This window comes from Procambarus clarkii, chromosome 45 (genome assembly GCF_040958095.1).
Source record: "Procambarus clarkii isolate CNS0578487 chromosome 45, FALCON_Pclarkii_2.0, whole genome shotgun sequence".
In the NCBI taxonomy this organism is placed as follows: domain Eukaryota; kingdom Metazoa; phylum Arthropoda; class Malacostraca; order Decapoda; family Cambaridae; genus Procambarus; species Procambarus clarkii.
The window spans coordinates 29,365,710-29,382,902 of NC_091194.1; the positions used below are offsets into that span (position 1 = coordinate 29,365,710).

The following is a 17,193-nucleotide window of genomic DNA, read 5'->3' on the forward strand; positions in this document are numbered from 1 at the left end:
GTGCATGTTAAGCTCTGAATTTATTGGAGAACGACCGACACTGGGCTGTATGCATTAATGACGCAACCAACACATCACATTCAAATCAAATTCGTGCATTGTTTGCAATCATATTGCCCACCGGCTCTCCTTCATCTCCAACAGAGTTATGGATGAAATATAAATCGTACATAACTGAAAATATTATCTGTCGAATACGAAGGAGAACTCAAATATGAACATGGATTTCACAGCAGAAATCTACAACGCATTGATAATGATTAAAGATTTGTGCTTAGAAATTGCGAACAAAGTTCTAAATCAATTGGAAATGCCATCACCGAATCGATCTGCTGCTGCTTCGTTCAATGTAGAATTACAAGAATTATCGTGAACAAGATTACAACAAGAGTGATCTGTTGTCGTATGTGCAATCAAATATTCGTAAGCTATCGCTTGAGCGAAAAGGCATTTACAATCAAATAATTCAAACTGTCATTAAAATTCAAACAAACATTAACAGGTTTGGAGAAATCTTAGATGCGCCAGGAGGAACTGTAAAACTTTCCTAATTAGATTGATTCTGGCAGCATTTCGATCCCAAAATGGCATAACTTTATTAGCTCTTGCATCATCTGGAATAGCTTTTACATTGTTACCAGGTGGAAGAACTGCTACTTCGGCTTTGAAATTGCCATTGAACATGCAATTCATTGAAACTCCCACGTGCAACATTTCCAAAGCATCTGGCATGGGAAAAGTATTGCAGAAATGTAAACCTATTGTTTAGGATGAATGCACAATGGCCCACAAAAAATCGCTCGAGGCTCTTGATCGATCACTGCAAGATTTGCATGGAAACATCAGACCATTTGGGAAAGCATTAATATTGCTTGCAGGAGATTTCAGGCAAACATTACCTGTAATTCCTCGATACAAGTCCGTCGACACTGTTGAGGAAGCAGATGAAGCTGTTAATTATTCAACAGAATTTTTGAATTCACTCGATCTGCCAGGGATACAACCACACGTACTGTAATTGAAAATCTGCTTGCTAATTATCATGTTGCGAAATATCAATCAGCTGAAGCTTTGCAACGCCATGCGCCTTGCAGTAAAAAATTAATCTGCAACATCATAGAAGCAACAATCTTGACAGGACCTTTCAAAGGTGAAGATGTCCTCGTTCCTCGCATTCTTATGATTCCAACAGATATGTCATTTCAATTTAAGACTTTGTAATTTCCAATTCGATTGGCGTTTGCAATCACCATCAACAAAGCTCAGGACCAGTCTTTAGAATGTGCAGTATATATCTAGACACGGATTGCTTTTCACATGGACAATTATATGTTGCGTGTTCTAGAGTCGGAAACCAGACAGTCTCTATATCTCCACAGACAATGGAACAACAAAAAATATTGCATACCCACAAGCATTATGAAATTAAAAATATTAGAAATGTGTGCTAGTCATCTTGGGCATAATACTATGCCCAAGATTACCATCAGAACGCCGTCGGGATGGTGGGGTAAATTGCTTCGGCTACCATCATCTTTTTAACGGTCGTGATGGTCAAGTGGTGAAGGTGTCCTGTACGCCAGATGCATAGTGCTCCTGGCAGTATGGGTTCGAGTCACTTCTGGGGTGTGAGTTTTTGCTTAAATATATATTAGTATATTTTGGTAGCAGTCTTTCCTGTAGACATATATTATTAAATATGACCGAAAAAGTAAGATTAATAATTCTAACACGAATTTTCTCGATCTTTCTTATGTTTCTTTTCACTGTTGATGGTAATTGAAAAATCAATTCTCCAAAATTCATTTTTATTTCAAGTCTGACGCGACACTTGAACGCCTTTCGTAAAACTTATTACATTTTCAAAGACTTTAGTTTACACACACACAACTGAACTATAACTGAATAGAGCTTAAACATCTTCGAGTTTTTATACCTGCATTTGGGTGAGGTGATATGTTACAACAGTTTTGGATGAGGTGAAAACAAACTTTCATTATAAAAGTTACAGATATAAAATATTTATTAAAAATACTACTCATCTCTTCATCACTATTTGTTATTTGACCTGTCTCAGTTTTTAATGGACCTATCCTTTCCCTAATCCTTGTCTGGTATAATTGGAAAAACCTTTTAGGATTTGTTTTTGCTTGCTCAGCTATGCGAACTTTATAGTTTCTTTTTCCTTTCCTTGTCTCTTTTTTAGTATTTCTAACCAGTTGTACGAATTCCTGTTCTAAAGTGACCTCCCCATTTTTAATCCTTTTGTACCACGCTCTCTTCTTACCTATAAGGTTCTTCAGATCCTTTATTATCCACTTTGGATCATTAGTATTCGATCTATTCAATTTATATGGTATACTACGTTCCTGGGCTTTGGTTAGAATATTTTTAAATAGGTTATATTTTAAATCCACATCGAAATCCCCTTTTACGTTACCTATCGCTGGGTTCACGTCTAGCTCCTATACCGACCCACAACCCATACCCAAGACTTTCCAATCTATTTGACCCAAAAAATTTCTTAGGCTATTGAAATCAGCTTTTCGAAAATCAGGCACTTTAACAGAATTTTCTCCTACAGATCTATTCCATTGAATGCTAAATCTGATTTCTTTATGATCACTTTTCCCTAGCTCACTCCATATTTCGATGTCCTTAATTTGTGTTTCCCTGTTAGTTAACTCTAAATCTAAAATATTATTTCCCCGCGTTGGTTCCTTAATGTGTTGCGTAAGAAAGCAATCGTCAATTAATTCTAGAAAATCTTCTGCTTCATTATTCCCTGTTTTGTTCAACCAGTTTATTCCACTAAAATTAAAGTCACCCATGACATAAACACTGTTAGATCTAGATGCTCTAGATATTTCATCCCATAGATGCTTTGCTTCCATTCTGTCTAAATTTGGCCTTCAGATCCTCTCCTTTTCTCCTTACGCTTGCAACATCATGTCAAAATTTCAAAGCAATCGGTAAAGAAGTTTCGAAGATTTCCCTCACATGAAAAAACAGTTTTTCAAGAAAAGCATGTTTTTTCCGTCACAGACGTGACACCAATATAGTATGTATATGAAACTCCGCTCGGGTGAGAATGGAACGTTGTATGAAAATATCAAAACACTCGGTGAAGACATTTCAAAGATTAGCTATTTTGAACAAACGAACATTTCTATTTTCATTTATATAAAAATACTAGCAGTACCCGGCCATGTGCATTGCTGAGCCACAGCAACCTTCCCTGTAACCCAGTCCTCCCCATGATTCCTCCCCTCACCCGTCTCCTCAACCTCCCAACCATTCCCTACTCCACCGTCCCCTCGTCCTCCTCATCATTCCCCACTCCAACATCCCCTCTTCCTTCCGACCATGCCCCACTCCCCTGTCCCTTTGTCCTCCCCACCATTCTCCATTCCCACATCCCCTCGTCCCCACCATCCCAAACACCCCCCGTCCCCTCATCCTTCCCCCTCCATTACCCCCTCCCTTATCCCATCGTCCTCCTCACCATCTCTCACTTCCGTCCCCTCGTCATCCCTACCATTCCCCACGCCCTCGTCCGATGCCTTCCCAAATGGACTGATGTTCCCATCAAGAAATTGAGAACATCAATTGATCTGATGTTTCCATCACTGAATTATAAGAAAGACAATTAAAAAATTATATAAAAATATGAAAAAAATAAAAAAAATAAACTATACTCACAAAATGAACGGTAAGGTAAACAGCACAGTTCAATTCCAACGCAATTCACACAAAATAATTAAATCAAAACGAAAATAAATCAAAATCGATGAAAATTCCATCTATCAATGCAATGAGAACCACTGAAATGAAATTGTAACATATTTAGTATAGCATGTGTGTTGCTCATACATGCAACAGATGGCGCTGTTTTTCAAGACAAGCATAGTTTTACCTGTCGCAGGTGTGGCATCTATACTTATACTTACGATATGAACGATATGGTAAACAACATTTCAAAGCTCATTTCCAACACAATGTCACTCAAAATAAATCAATAAAAAATCAAATAAATCGAAATCTATGAAAATAAAATTTATCAATGCAATCGGAAACATTGAAATGTAATTTCAATGTTTTTTCAGCGCCATTGATGGCGCTGTTTTTCAAAAACGTATGTTTATACCTGTCACAGGGGTTGAATCTATATAGTAGGTATATAAAAAGACTCGCCTATTCGAATGCAACGTTGTCAAAATTTCAAAGCAATCGGTGAAGGACTTTCGGAAATCACAGAGTGTGTTGCTCTTACGTCCAACAGATGGCGCAGTTTTTCAAAAAAAGTTTTTGTCTGTCACAGGTGAGGCATGTATATAGTAGATATATAAAAATATGCGTCTATTGGAATGCAAGATTGTGTTAAAAATTCAAAGCAATCGGTAAAGAGGTTTTTTAGATTTCCTTCTCATGGAAAACACGTGAAAAAAGCAGTTTTTCAGAAAATGCATGTTATTTACCGTCACAAACGTGACATCTATATAGTATGCATATATAAACCTGCTCGGATGCAAATGGAACGTTGTGTGAAAATTTTAAAGCAATCGGTGAAGAACTTTCGGAGATTAGCAGTTATGCACAAACGAATATTTACATTTTTATTTTTATACTATCTGTAGCGGGCCACGCGTTTCTGTGGCTCAGCAACGCATGTGTGTTGCTGAGCCACAGCAGCAACCTTCCCCTGTCTCCGAGTCCTCCCCACCACTCCCCCCTCCCCCGTCCCCTCGTTCTCCCAACCAATCCAAACTCCCCAGGCCCCTCGTCCTCCCAACCATTCCTTGCTCCCTCGTTTCTCTTTCCTCCCCCATCATCCCCTCGTCCTCCCTTCTATTCCCCCATCCCTTTGTTCTCCCCACCAACCCCCACGCCCGTCAACTCGTCTTTCCCACCATTCCCCACTCCCTCGTCTGATAATCAAATGATCTGATGTTCCCATCAGAAAATTGGGAACAGTTTTCCTATTCTGGGAAAAAGAAAAACTGTTTCTGGGGCTAGATTCACGAAGAAGTTACGTAAACATTTACGAACCTGTACACCTTTTCTCAATCTTTGGCGGCTTTGTTTGCAATTATTAAACAGTTAATGAGCTCCGAAGCACCAGGAGGCTGTTTATAACAATAACAACAGTTGATTGGCAAGTTTTCATGCTTGTAAATTGTTTAATAAATGTAACCAAAGCCGTAAAATACTGAGAAACGATGAACACGTTCGTAAGTACTTGCGTAACTGCTTCATGAATCTGGACCCAGCTGTTCCCATCACTGATGTATAAGGAAAACAGTTCAAAACACAAAATAAAAATAATGAAAATATAAAAAAATAACCTATACTCACGAAATGAACGGTATGGTAAACAAACCAGCTCAATTCCAACGCAATGTCACACAAAATAGAAAAAAACAAAATGAAAATTAATCAAAATTTATGAAAATTCCGTTTATCAATTAAATCAAAAACAATGAAATTGAATCATAACATATTTAGTATTGCATGTGTTGGTCGTATGTGCAACAGATAGCGCTGTTTTTAAAAAAATGTATGTTTTTACCTGTTACCTGTTACCTGGGGTGGCATCTATATAGTACGTATATAAAAACACACGCGTATTCGAATGGAACTTTGTGTCAAAATTTCAAAGAAATCAGTGAAGAACTAGCTATTCCAATCATTATCACAGGTAACACAAAACGAAAGAACTATTGGTTCTATAGTAATGACGTTAAAGAACAGAACCACAGAGTCAATATCTTCAGAAAACATCTAAAGAGAAACCCCACACCAGAAGGAAGAACTCTGCTACGAGCGGTGATATCTGAAGCAAGGCGAGTTTCTCGAGAAGTAAAGGAGGCAAGATGGTTTGAGTGGTGTCAAACTCTAAATGAACATAGTAGTCTTGGCAAGATATGGGGTCAGATTAAAACTATATCAGGTCGACCAGCCCGGCCACAGGCATGTATTCAACCATTGCAGGAGGCTGAGAGACTTGCTCTCCAATTTGCAGAAAGAACAGCTTCATATCAGCTTCCTGCAATGGTCCGCAGGCAGCAAGAACACTTAAAACAAGAGAGGATGACAGTCATTCATGAGGGCTTAGCTATAAATGACGAATGTGACTGTCCCTTCACCGAACAGGAACTAAGCAGAGCCAAAAAAGGTGGTAAGGACACTGCTCCAGGTGCTGATAACATTACATACTCAATGATCGCACATGCAGGTCCTGCTGGAGACCGGGGGATGTTGGACGTCATCAATGCGTCTTGGCAGCAAGGCAAACTACCGCCCTCTTGGAAGAAAGCAGACATCATACCGATTCCTAAGCCGAATGAACCTGGCAATTACAGACCCATTTCCTTAACATCATGCGTTAGTAAAACTGCAGAACGGATGGTCTTAAATAGGCTACTGTGGAAGACTGGAGACCTTCATAAACACATATTTGGCTTCACTAGAGGTGTAGGTACTGCCAACTGCATAGCAACATTACTAGGAACAGTTAACTCGGGTCCAGCTATAGTGGTCTTCCTTGATCTGGAAAAAGCATTTGAACTTGCAAGCCCGCCAGCAATACTACACACCTTAGTTAAAAAAGGTGTGAGGGGGAAAATGCTAGCATGGATTCAAGATTACCTAAGTCACAGGTATGCCAGAGTAAAGTTGCAAGGACAAGTGTCGGACTACCACTTGCACGAGAATGGGACTCCACAAGGAGGAGTCCTCAGTCCTAGTCTTTTTAACATCCTTATGGAAAACCTTGTTACCATGTCCTTTACAGAAGGGGTTAAATTGCTCAGCTATGCTGATGATCTAGCATTAGTCGTTACGGGTCCTTCACTTCTAAATAAAGCTCAAGGTGCTTTAGATCAAGTGACATCTGAATGCAGTGTTTTAGGGCTAAAAATATCTGCACAGAAGTCTAAGGCGATGAGACTAGGTGGCAAGGCTCCAGCCAGGCACCTACGCATTCTGGACATTAACCTTCAGTGGGTTCCACAATATCGATATCTCGGAGTGTGGATTGATTTTAAGATGACATTCAATAAGCAAATTCAATATCTAAAGGAGAAAGCAAAGTCACGAATAAATATAATGAGAGCAATCACAGGGCCCCGTCTAGGAGCGGGACACAGAGTGTTGAGATTGTTTTACATACACGCCGTTCGTTCCCTGGTTGATTATGCAGCACCTGCCTTACTCACTCTTTCTCCTGGTCAGTGGGCAAACGTTGAGGTTCTTCAAAATGATGCATTGCGAGTCATAACAGGTGCTCCCAGATGGACTAAAATCCTGAACCTAAGACTAGAGACAAAGCTAACGTCGATTGAAATAAGGGTAAATGGGATTGCTGCGTGCATGCTGACCAAGATATTGACTAGACCTAGAATCAGTTCACTTCAAGATTTGATCACTGGAGCACTAACTCTGGACAGAAGAGCCTCCAATAGCAACAGGTGGACCCATTGTGCGATAAACGCCATCGATACGTTCGATATGGCAAACACAGTCACTGAGAGGGGTGTCGACGACATACATGCAGACTTTGTTATGCAAGCCCCTTGGGAATCTCTGCCAGCAGACTTTCAGATTATGGCTCTTGACGGAAAGAAGAACCAGACACATCCTCATCTGCTACGTCACATTGCACAGATGCATATAGAGGCAAACATGGCATCCGACAGCTTCACTTACTTCACGGATGGGTCAGTATACCAGCAGGGACAGGAAACCGGAGCTGCAGTTAAAGCAGGAAACTCTGTATATAGTTGGAGGCTCTCAAATGGGTGTTCGACTTTACAGACTGAGATGCTAGCCATTCAAAAGGCTTTGGAACATGCTCTTGCTGAACACCGCCAACATGTTATCGTCCATACAGATTCGAGAACCGCCATTGAAACCTTGCAACAGGAACACATATGTGATAACATCCATCTGATCACCAATGTCTTATCATTCATGCACACACTCCACCGACAAGGCCGACGGGTGCTTATCAACTGGGTGCCAAGTCATGTGGGACTATTAGGTAATGACATTGCAGACGAAGCTGCAAAACTTGCTACTAAGAGGAGGAATGTAGACATTTACATACCACCGAGTCTCTCCCAGATGAAGAAAGTGATTCGAAACAGAGCAATGCGAAGGCTGTACAGTGACCACAACACAGCAGTTGCCACATCAGGATCTGCGGGTTGGTACAAGAATTCCACCAACTACGAACCACTTAGTTTGATGAAAGGGGGCAGTAGAACAACAGAAGTGCACTTACATCGCATCAGGCTTGGATACCCATGTGCATGGGAAATAGGTTTACGGGTTCCGGAAGGTGAGAGGAAATGTCAACACTGTGGAGAAATGCCCGACAGACCACTGGAACATTATCTAACACAGTGCACAGTTACAAACCCGTTAAGATTTCACCTTCGATTCGACAGAGCAGAGGAAGTTGTTAAACACATATGGCAAAATCTTACTGAAGCGACCATACGGGTCATACATACTCATCCTCCGCCCAGGTAAACCAGAAACGAGCATCACTTAGTGGGCCAGCCAGAGGCTTAGGGCCCGCGCAGGATTATCCCTGCTAAAAAGAAAGAAAAAAAAAAAAAAAGTGAAGAACTTTCGGAGATTACAGCGTGTATTCCTCTTACATCCAACAGATGGCGGCCTTTTTAAAAAAAAGCATGTTTTTTTCCAGTCACAGGTAAGGCATGTATAAAGTAGGTATACAAAAAGACGCGCCTATTCGAATGCAACGTTGTGTCAAAATTTCAAAGCAATCGGTAAAGTAGTTTCGAAGATTTTTCTCACATGAAAAAAGTATGGAAAACACAATTTTTTTAAACATGCTTTTTTTACTGTCACAGACGTGACATCTATATTGTATGGATACAAAAACCTGCTCGGATGCGAATGGAACGTTGTGTGAAAATTTCAAAGCAATCGGTGAAGAACTTTCGGAAATTAGCGGTTATGAACAAACGAACATTTCCATCTTTATTTATATAGACACTAGCAGTACCAGACCATGCGTTGCTGTAGCTCAGCAACGCATGTGTGTTGCTGAAATATAAGAAATCACTAAAAACACTGTTTCCATCACTGAAATATAAGAAAAACAGTTAAAAAATTTAATGAAAATATGAAAAGATATAAAATTAAACAATACTCATGAAATGAATGGTGTGGTAAACAACACAGCTCAATTCCAACGCAATTCACATAAAATAATTAAATCAAAATGAAAATAAATCAAAATCTATGAAAAATCAGTTTATCAATGCAATCAGAGACATTGAAATGGAATTGTAACATATCTAGCATAGCATGTATGTTGCTCTTACATGCAACAGATGGCGCTATTTTTCAAGGAAACCATAGTTTTAACTGTCACAAGTGTGGCATCTATACTTATACTTACGAAATGAATGGTATGGTAAACAGCACAGCTCAATTCCAACACAATGTCACACAAAATAATTCACTAAAAAATAAAATAAATCAAAATCGATGAAAATAAAATTTATCAATGCAATCGGGAACATTGACATTGAATCTGTGATATATTTAGTATAGTGTGCATGTTGCCATTATGTGCAGATGGCGCTGTTTAAAAAAAAAACATGTTTTTTTCCTGTCACAGGTCAGGCACATATATAGTAGGCATATAAAATGACGCGCCTATTCGAATGCAACGTTGTCAAAATTTCAAAGCAATCGGTAAGGATTTCCCTCACATGAAACACATAGTTTTCAGAAAAAGCATGTTTTGTTACCGTCACAGACGTGACATCTATATAGAATGCACATAAAAACCTGACCGGATGCGAACGAAACTTTGTAAATTTCAAAGCAATCGGTCAAGAATATTCGGAGATTAGCGATTTTGAACAAAACATTTCCATTTTTATTTATATAGACTAGCAGTACCCGGCTACGCGTTGCTGTGGCTCAGGAACGCATGTGCATTGCAGAGCCACAGCAACCTTCCCTGTCCTCCAGTCCTTCTGTTACGGCCACAATGGGTCACAACCGGGTTATTTTCTGGTGGTACTAAAGTTCTGGTATCCGGCCCCAAGTTAGTAGTGGCTTTCAAGGTGTGATCTCGGTAATGCAAGTAAAACACACTGGGGAAGGTGCATTGAATACTACACTCCATTAATTATCAATATATTCATATAAAATCACTTTCCCATCACCTCATTTATAACCCTAGAAGAAGTATTTCTACACTTAATATGTACACAAGTGTCTCTCTCTTAGGACACTAAGCGCTATTCAATGCTAGATCGATGCAGTCTTGTCAGCTACCGTGTTTCCTCAACACACAGTACCGTCCTCAACCAGTACTGGGAAACACCAACGAGTCTACCCTGGACACGGGCCAGCCAAAACACAGTCTCACTAGGTGCCCTCCGTGCTCGCCCACAATCACTCTCCAGCCTAGAGCTGGCAGAGAACATCAGCCTCGCGCTGCTGGGCCTCTTCACGAGCAAATACAAGGGTAGCGAACCCCTGGCAGGAGCTTCTTGCAACTCGCTGGTTACACTCCTCCGTAGCACCTCACTGTCGGTCATCTCTTCCTCTAGCCAGTCCCGGGTACGTCGAATTCTGTCACTGCCACTTCACAGGCAGACTTTGGGACAGGAATTCTTTAGGAATTTTGGGACAAGTTTAATATTTGTGGCTACTGGACAATTTCATGAGAGGGTTTAGTTAGAGAAGAAATATGATATGCTTCAGAGAATGTACTGAGGATAATTCCTGTGAATGGCTTCAGGTCACAGCGGATCTATTAATAATATATAAGTCAAAACTTCTAAATTTGAAAAATTTAAATTATATACAAACCATTGGCAATAATCCAACCTGGCTTACGAGTTCATGCCATGTAGCTTCAATGTATAAATTAGTGCGTGGGATGCCTTCAATACAAAATGTCTTCCTCTGAAACAAAAGAATACTCACATGTGATCAAAATCTAAGTCAAAATTTGACTATGCTTCACTGCTTTTTAAGCACACAGGAATATGCAATACACTTTGAGAAAGTTAGAAAATAGGCAGACGAAGGACGACAATTTGTAATGTGTTGGAGTTGATTATAGTTGAGGCAGAGCAAGTATATGGGATCAAATGTGTTGGAGTTGACTATAGTTGAGGCAGAGCAAGTATATGGGATCAAATGTGCTGGAGTTGATTATAGTTGAGGCAGAGCAAGTATATGGGATCAAATGTGTTGGAGTTGATTATAGTTGAGGCAGAGCAAGTATATAGGATCAAATGTGTTGGAGTTGATTATAGTTGAGGCAGAGCAAGTATATGGGATCAAATGTGTTAGAGTTGATTATAGTTTAGGCAGAGCAAGTATATGGGATCAAATGTGTTGGAGTTGATTATAGTTGAGGCAGAGCAAGTATATGGGATCAAATGTGTTGGAGTTGATTATAGTTGAGGCAGAGCAAGTATATGGGATCAAATGTGTTGGAGTTGATTATAGTTGAGGCAGAGCAAGTATATGAGATCAAATGTGTTGTAGTTGATTATAGTTGAGGCAGAGCAAGTATATGGGATCAAATGTGTTGGAGTTGATTATAGTTGAGGCAGAGCAAGTATATGGGATCAAATGTGTTGGAGTTGATTATAGTTGAGGCAGAGCAAGTATATGGGATCAAATGTGTTGGAGTTGATTATAGTTGAGGCAGAGCAAGTATATGGGATCAAATGTGTTGGAGTTGATTATAGTTGAGGCAGAGCAAGTATATGGGATCAAATGTGTTGGAGTTGATTATAGTTGAGGCAGAGCAAGTATATGGGATCAAATGTGTTGGAGTTGATTATAGTTGAGGCAGAGCAAGTATATGGGATCAAATGTGTTGGAGTTGATTATAGTTGAGGCAGAGCAAGTATATGGGATCAAATGTGTTGGAGTTGACTATAGTTGAGGCAGAGCAAGTATATGGGATCAAATGTGCTGGAGTTGATTATAGTTGAGGCAGAGCAAGTATATGGGATCAAATGTGTTGGAGTTGATTATAGTTGAGGCAGAGCAAGTATATGGGATCAAATGTGTTGGAGTTGATTATAGTTGAGGCAGAGCAAGTATATGGGATCAAATGTGTTGGAGTTGATTATAGTTGAGGCAGAACAAGTATATGGGATCAAATGTGTTGGAGTTGATTATAGTTGAGGCAGAGCAAGTATATGGGATCAAATGTGTTGGAGTTGATTATAGTTGAGGCAGAGCAAGTATATGGGATCAAATGTGTTGGAGTTGATTATAGTTGAGGCAGAGCAAGTATATGGGATCAAATGTGTTGGAGTTGATTATAGTTGAGGCAGAGCAAGTATATGGGATCAAATGTGTTGGAGTTGATTATAGTTGAGGCAGAGCAAGTATATGGGATCAAATGTGTTGGAGTTGACTATAGTTGAGGCAGAGCAAGTATATGGGATCAAATGTGCTTGGAGTTGATTATAGTTGACGCAGAGCAAGTATATGGGATCAAATGTGTTGGAGTTGATTATAGTTGAGGCAGAGCAAGTATATGGGATCAAATGTGTTGGAGTTGATTATAGTTGAGGCAGAGCAAGTATATGGGATCAAATGTGTTGGAGTTGATTATAGTTGAGGCAGAACAAGTATATGGGATCAAATGTGTTGGAGTTGATTATAGTTGAGGCAGAGCAAGTATATGGGATCAAATGTGTTGGAGTTGATTATAGTTGAGGCAGAGCAAGTATATGGGATCAAATGTGTTGGAGTTGATTATAGTTGAGGCAGAGCAAGTATATGGGATCAAATGTGTTGGAGTTGATTATAGTTGAGGCAGAGCAAGTATATGGGATCAAATGTGTTGGAGTTGATTATAGTTGAGGCAGAGCAAGTATATGGGATCAAATGTGTTGGAGTTGATTATAGTTGAGGCAGAGCAAGTATATGGGATCAAATGTGTTGGAGTTGATTATAGTTGAGGCAGAGCAAGTATATGGGATCAAATGTGTTGGAGTTGATTATAGTTGAGGCAGAGCAAGTATATGGGATCAAATGTGTTGGAGTTGATTATAGTTGAGGCAGAGCAAGTATATGGGATCAAATGTGTTGGAGTTGATTATAGTTGAGGCAGAGCAAGTATATGGGATCAAATGTGTTGGAGTTGACTATAGTTGAGGCAGAGCAAGTATATGGGATCAAATGTGTTGGAGTTGATTATAGTTGAGGCAGAGCAAGTATATGGGATCAAATGTGTTGGAGTTGATTATAGTTGAGGCAGAGCAAGTATATGGGATCAAATGTGTTGGAGTTGATTATAGTTGAGGCAGAGCAAGTATATGCGATCAAATGTGTTGGAGTTGATTATAGTTGAGGCGGAGCAAGTATATGGGATCAAATGTGTTGGAGTTGATTATAGTTGAGGCAGAGCAAGTATATGGGATCAAATGTGTTGGAGTTGATTATAGTTGAGGCAGAGCAAGTATATGGGATCAAATGTGTTGGAGTTGATTATAGTTGAGGCAGAGCAAGTATATGGGATCAAATATGTTGGAGTTGATTATAGTTGAGGCAGAGCAAGTATATGGGATCAAATATGTTGGAGTTGATTATAGTTGAGGCAGAGCAAGTATATGGGATCAAATGTGTTGGAGTTGATTATAGTTGAGGCAGAGCAAGTATATGGGATCAAATTCCATAATAATATTTCATAACGGGAGGCCTCACACATATGAACGATATATAGGTAATAATTGAGTCCAAGAAGATTTACCTCACCCCAGTCTTCCTGTCTGTCTGTTTCCGTCACTCTGTTTTCCCTGTTTGTTTTTCTTTTTGTTTGTGTGTGTGTTACTTTCTTTCTGACTCAGATTGTCAGATAATGTCAACAGTAATCTTCTTACATCTTAGGTTTTTTCTATTATGCAAGTGTTTTTATTTAGCATTTCTCTTGTTTAGGTGATGCCATGAGCTTGTCTCATATGCATTTTACGGCCACCTGATTGAAGATGACATGTCAAGCACTTTGTGAGCTTGTTCGCTGTCATACCTACGTATTAAAATTAAAGATTACATCCTTCATACGAGCAGGTGTAAATATTTACCATGTTCGACTGCTGCAAAGGATTCTCAGTTGACTGCCGGCTGTTTCTAATGAGAAGGTCAGTGGCCTTCTTTTGTTTATAGTATATGATAATGTCTAAGTTTAGGTGAGGACTTGTGCTTTTCACTCTTTTACAGATTATTTTTTTTCATTATTCTTTCCTCTTTCTTATATCCGCTGTGCATGGTGGATTTGTAATATAATTTTAGTGAAGGTGTTGTGGTTTCTGTTCATGGTTCTGGGTTGTACTACAGGTCCAGGTGTCGTCTTAAAGTATCTCTTGGTTAGTGTTTTCCTCATGGTTACTATAACCATTGTTCACCAGTACTTGTGTTATCCTTTTTAACGTCCTATTCACTTTGCTCCATTTAGAGCAGTGGGTAAGGGCTCGACGAGTATAAGTGTTGAGAAAACTGGCTTAATATCTAACCTCACTCCTACAGTTTTGGCATAATCCTATGTTCGTGGCTTGGCAATATTCGCATGAACTTACAGCTGCTGCTACTGTTGTTTTTAACACGTCTAGGAATGGCAGACTGTCATTGTTACTATTTTCATGTATAAATTGGAGTCCTGACTCTCTCTCTAGACGGCTTTTTAGAACAATTAGTTCTTCTAGGTCTTTTACTATTACGAATATATCATCGACATAACGGCAGTATGCAATCGGATTTTGTCTGCAACTGAAGACTCTTTCCTCGACGGTTCCCATGTAAGAATTAGCAAATATCGCTCTTAGGGGGGAGCCCATTGATACTCTATCTACCTGTAGATACATGTTACCTTGCGAACTGATAAAAGGAGCTTCCTTTGTACATGCCTCGAGAATGCTCTTCTAGTGTTGCTTGGGTATGTCTAATTTAGGGGTGCTCTTGTCTCTGTATACTCTGTCCAGGATCATTTCTATGGTGGTGTCGACCGGGACGTTGGTAAATTGGGATTCAACGTCCAGTGAAGCAGTAATTACCTCGGGCTATGTAGTCTTGATTATTCTTATGAAGTCTGCTGATGATTGCAGATTGTCATTTCTTGGAGTGTATGTAGGTAGACGTTCGTTTAGTCTTTCGCAAGTTGGAAAATTGGGATTGGTATCTGATGATTGGGCGTAGTGGGTTACCTGGTTTATGGGTTTTAACACTGCAAAATGCATACGCAAGGCCATAGTCGCATTGGAGTTTAGTGAGGTGAACTTCACTTCTCTTCATTGATTGCCGTGATAGTTTTGGTCACTTTGTGTTTAAGGTCTTCCAAAGGGTTCCTCAGGATTCGCTGAAGTTTAGTGTCGTCATTCTTCATCATGTAGCTGGATTAATTTATATATTCTTCGGTTGGTATCAACATATATGCTCTTGACCCCTCTATGCCCCTTGGTGTGTCCAGTAGTATATCCACTCAACCAAAAAACTGTACAAAAGTATTGGAAACTCGTCTGACTTTTAAATCCAATTTCCCGACAGCGCTCATGACTAATTTGGCCACAGATATATCATCAAATCACTTCGTCATGCTGTGGCCGCATGAGTAACATTTTTGTGTCAAGATTGAACGGTCCCCAATCCAGCACGCATCAGGAAACTCTTTGGACTCTTGACCCCCTGAAGGATTTGAACCTGGTCAGCCTCCAGGGAGTGGTTGGACACTCCCAACTTCCAACACAACCACATAGCCGAACGCCAAATCTTGGGAATCTGGAATGGGGCTCGAGTGGAGCGCCTAACCCCCTCACCAATCTCACTTTCACAAACAGTGTCCTGAGCCACGGAGTGCATCCTTGGTAGGTGCTTTATGATGATGTATTTCAGTTTTAGGAATAAAGAACCACCCCACAACCAATAAGCACATCAGAATAGACATCAGATTTTGGTCATGGAGGCCAAACCCCTTCGACACACCATGTTCCTTGGCATGTCCAGTACTATAAGAGTTTTCTGATGCACGATGGTTTGGGGACCATTTAATCTTCACGCACAAATGTTACTTATGAAGCCCCGGCATGCTGAAGTAATTTGATAATATATCTGTGCCCAAAATACTCACGTGCGCTGTCGGGTATTGGGGTTAAAAGTCAGACGACTTTCCAGTACTTTTGTAGAGTCTGTTGGGTGAACGGATATAGTACTGGATACGCTAGGAGGCATGGAGGTACTGGCTGACCGAGTTTGAATCCTTCATGAGGTCAAGAGTTTTCTGATGTAAGTTGGCTTGGGTACCTTTCAAGCTTGACGCATATCTATTGCAAGCAACAAAAACGTAAGCAATAAAATGTTATTTAAGAAGACCAGCCATGAGCCATAAGCTGCGGACCACAAAAGAGGGATCAAATAACTCTCTCAACTACACGTTGATATAAAGCAAAGATTTGTTTAAGTTTAGCAGCATCAGATAAAATAAATCTAACAAAAAAGTTAAAAACCTAATTTCAAAACGTTAACAATTTAAAAAGACAGCAATATAAGGAAAATGACAAATTAAATACATAAAACAGAGAAACGCCAAATTTCGACTTAGTAAGTGGTCAATCAATATAGTAAATCTAAATTATTTTGGTTTGGGATCGAGGTTAAGGCCCATCAACCTCTGGAGGGTTACTAAAGCCAGCACAACTGAATATTGACCAACCCGCAAGAATACTTTAATCCTCAACATAGTCCAGGACAAAAGTAAACTCAGTGAGTATACACTGAGAAGTGGTTTACACTTATCGGTGTACATATCCCCTGTGGGCATCATGGCCTGTTATTAAGCCATTTAATGTTATCAAGTGAACAACTAATGCATACTGACCAACCAGCAAGAATACTTCGGCTCTGGATGTAATCTACAGCCAGAGTAAACCCTCGCCACATACACATAGAGAAACAGGTTACATCTCTCGGTGTATATCCTTTGTTACACATATTAATTACAAACACACATTCCAAAAATACAAAACAAAATACTATGGTACAGGAAAGTGTTATAAAGTATCACAATATAAATTATATTAAACAAAATGTCAAATTTAGAAACAAATTTCAGTCTCAAACAATGCATAAATGATTAATGCACAATAGCTTCCACAAAAAAAAAAATAAACACACGCA

At 39.7% G+C, this 17,193-nt stretch overlaps 1 protein-coding gene across 2 annotated transcripts in view; it reads right to left on the reverse strand.

Moving 5' to 3' along the window:
- LOC138349749 (extended synaptotagmin-3-like) overlaps nucleotides 1–17,193 on the reverse strand; it is a 493,790-nt gene that overhangs the window by 230,631 nt on the left and 245,966 nt on the right. For both annotated transcript variants that reach the window (XM_069300993.1, XM_069300992.1), the window contains exon 10: nucleotides 10,867–10,962. In XM_069300993.1, coding sequence (XP_069157094.1) covers nucleotides 10,867–10,962 — 96 coding nt within the window. The remainder of the gene's footprint in view (nucleotides 1–10,866; nucleotides 10,963–17,193) is intronic.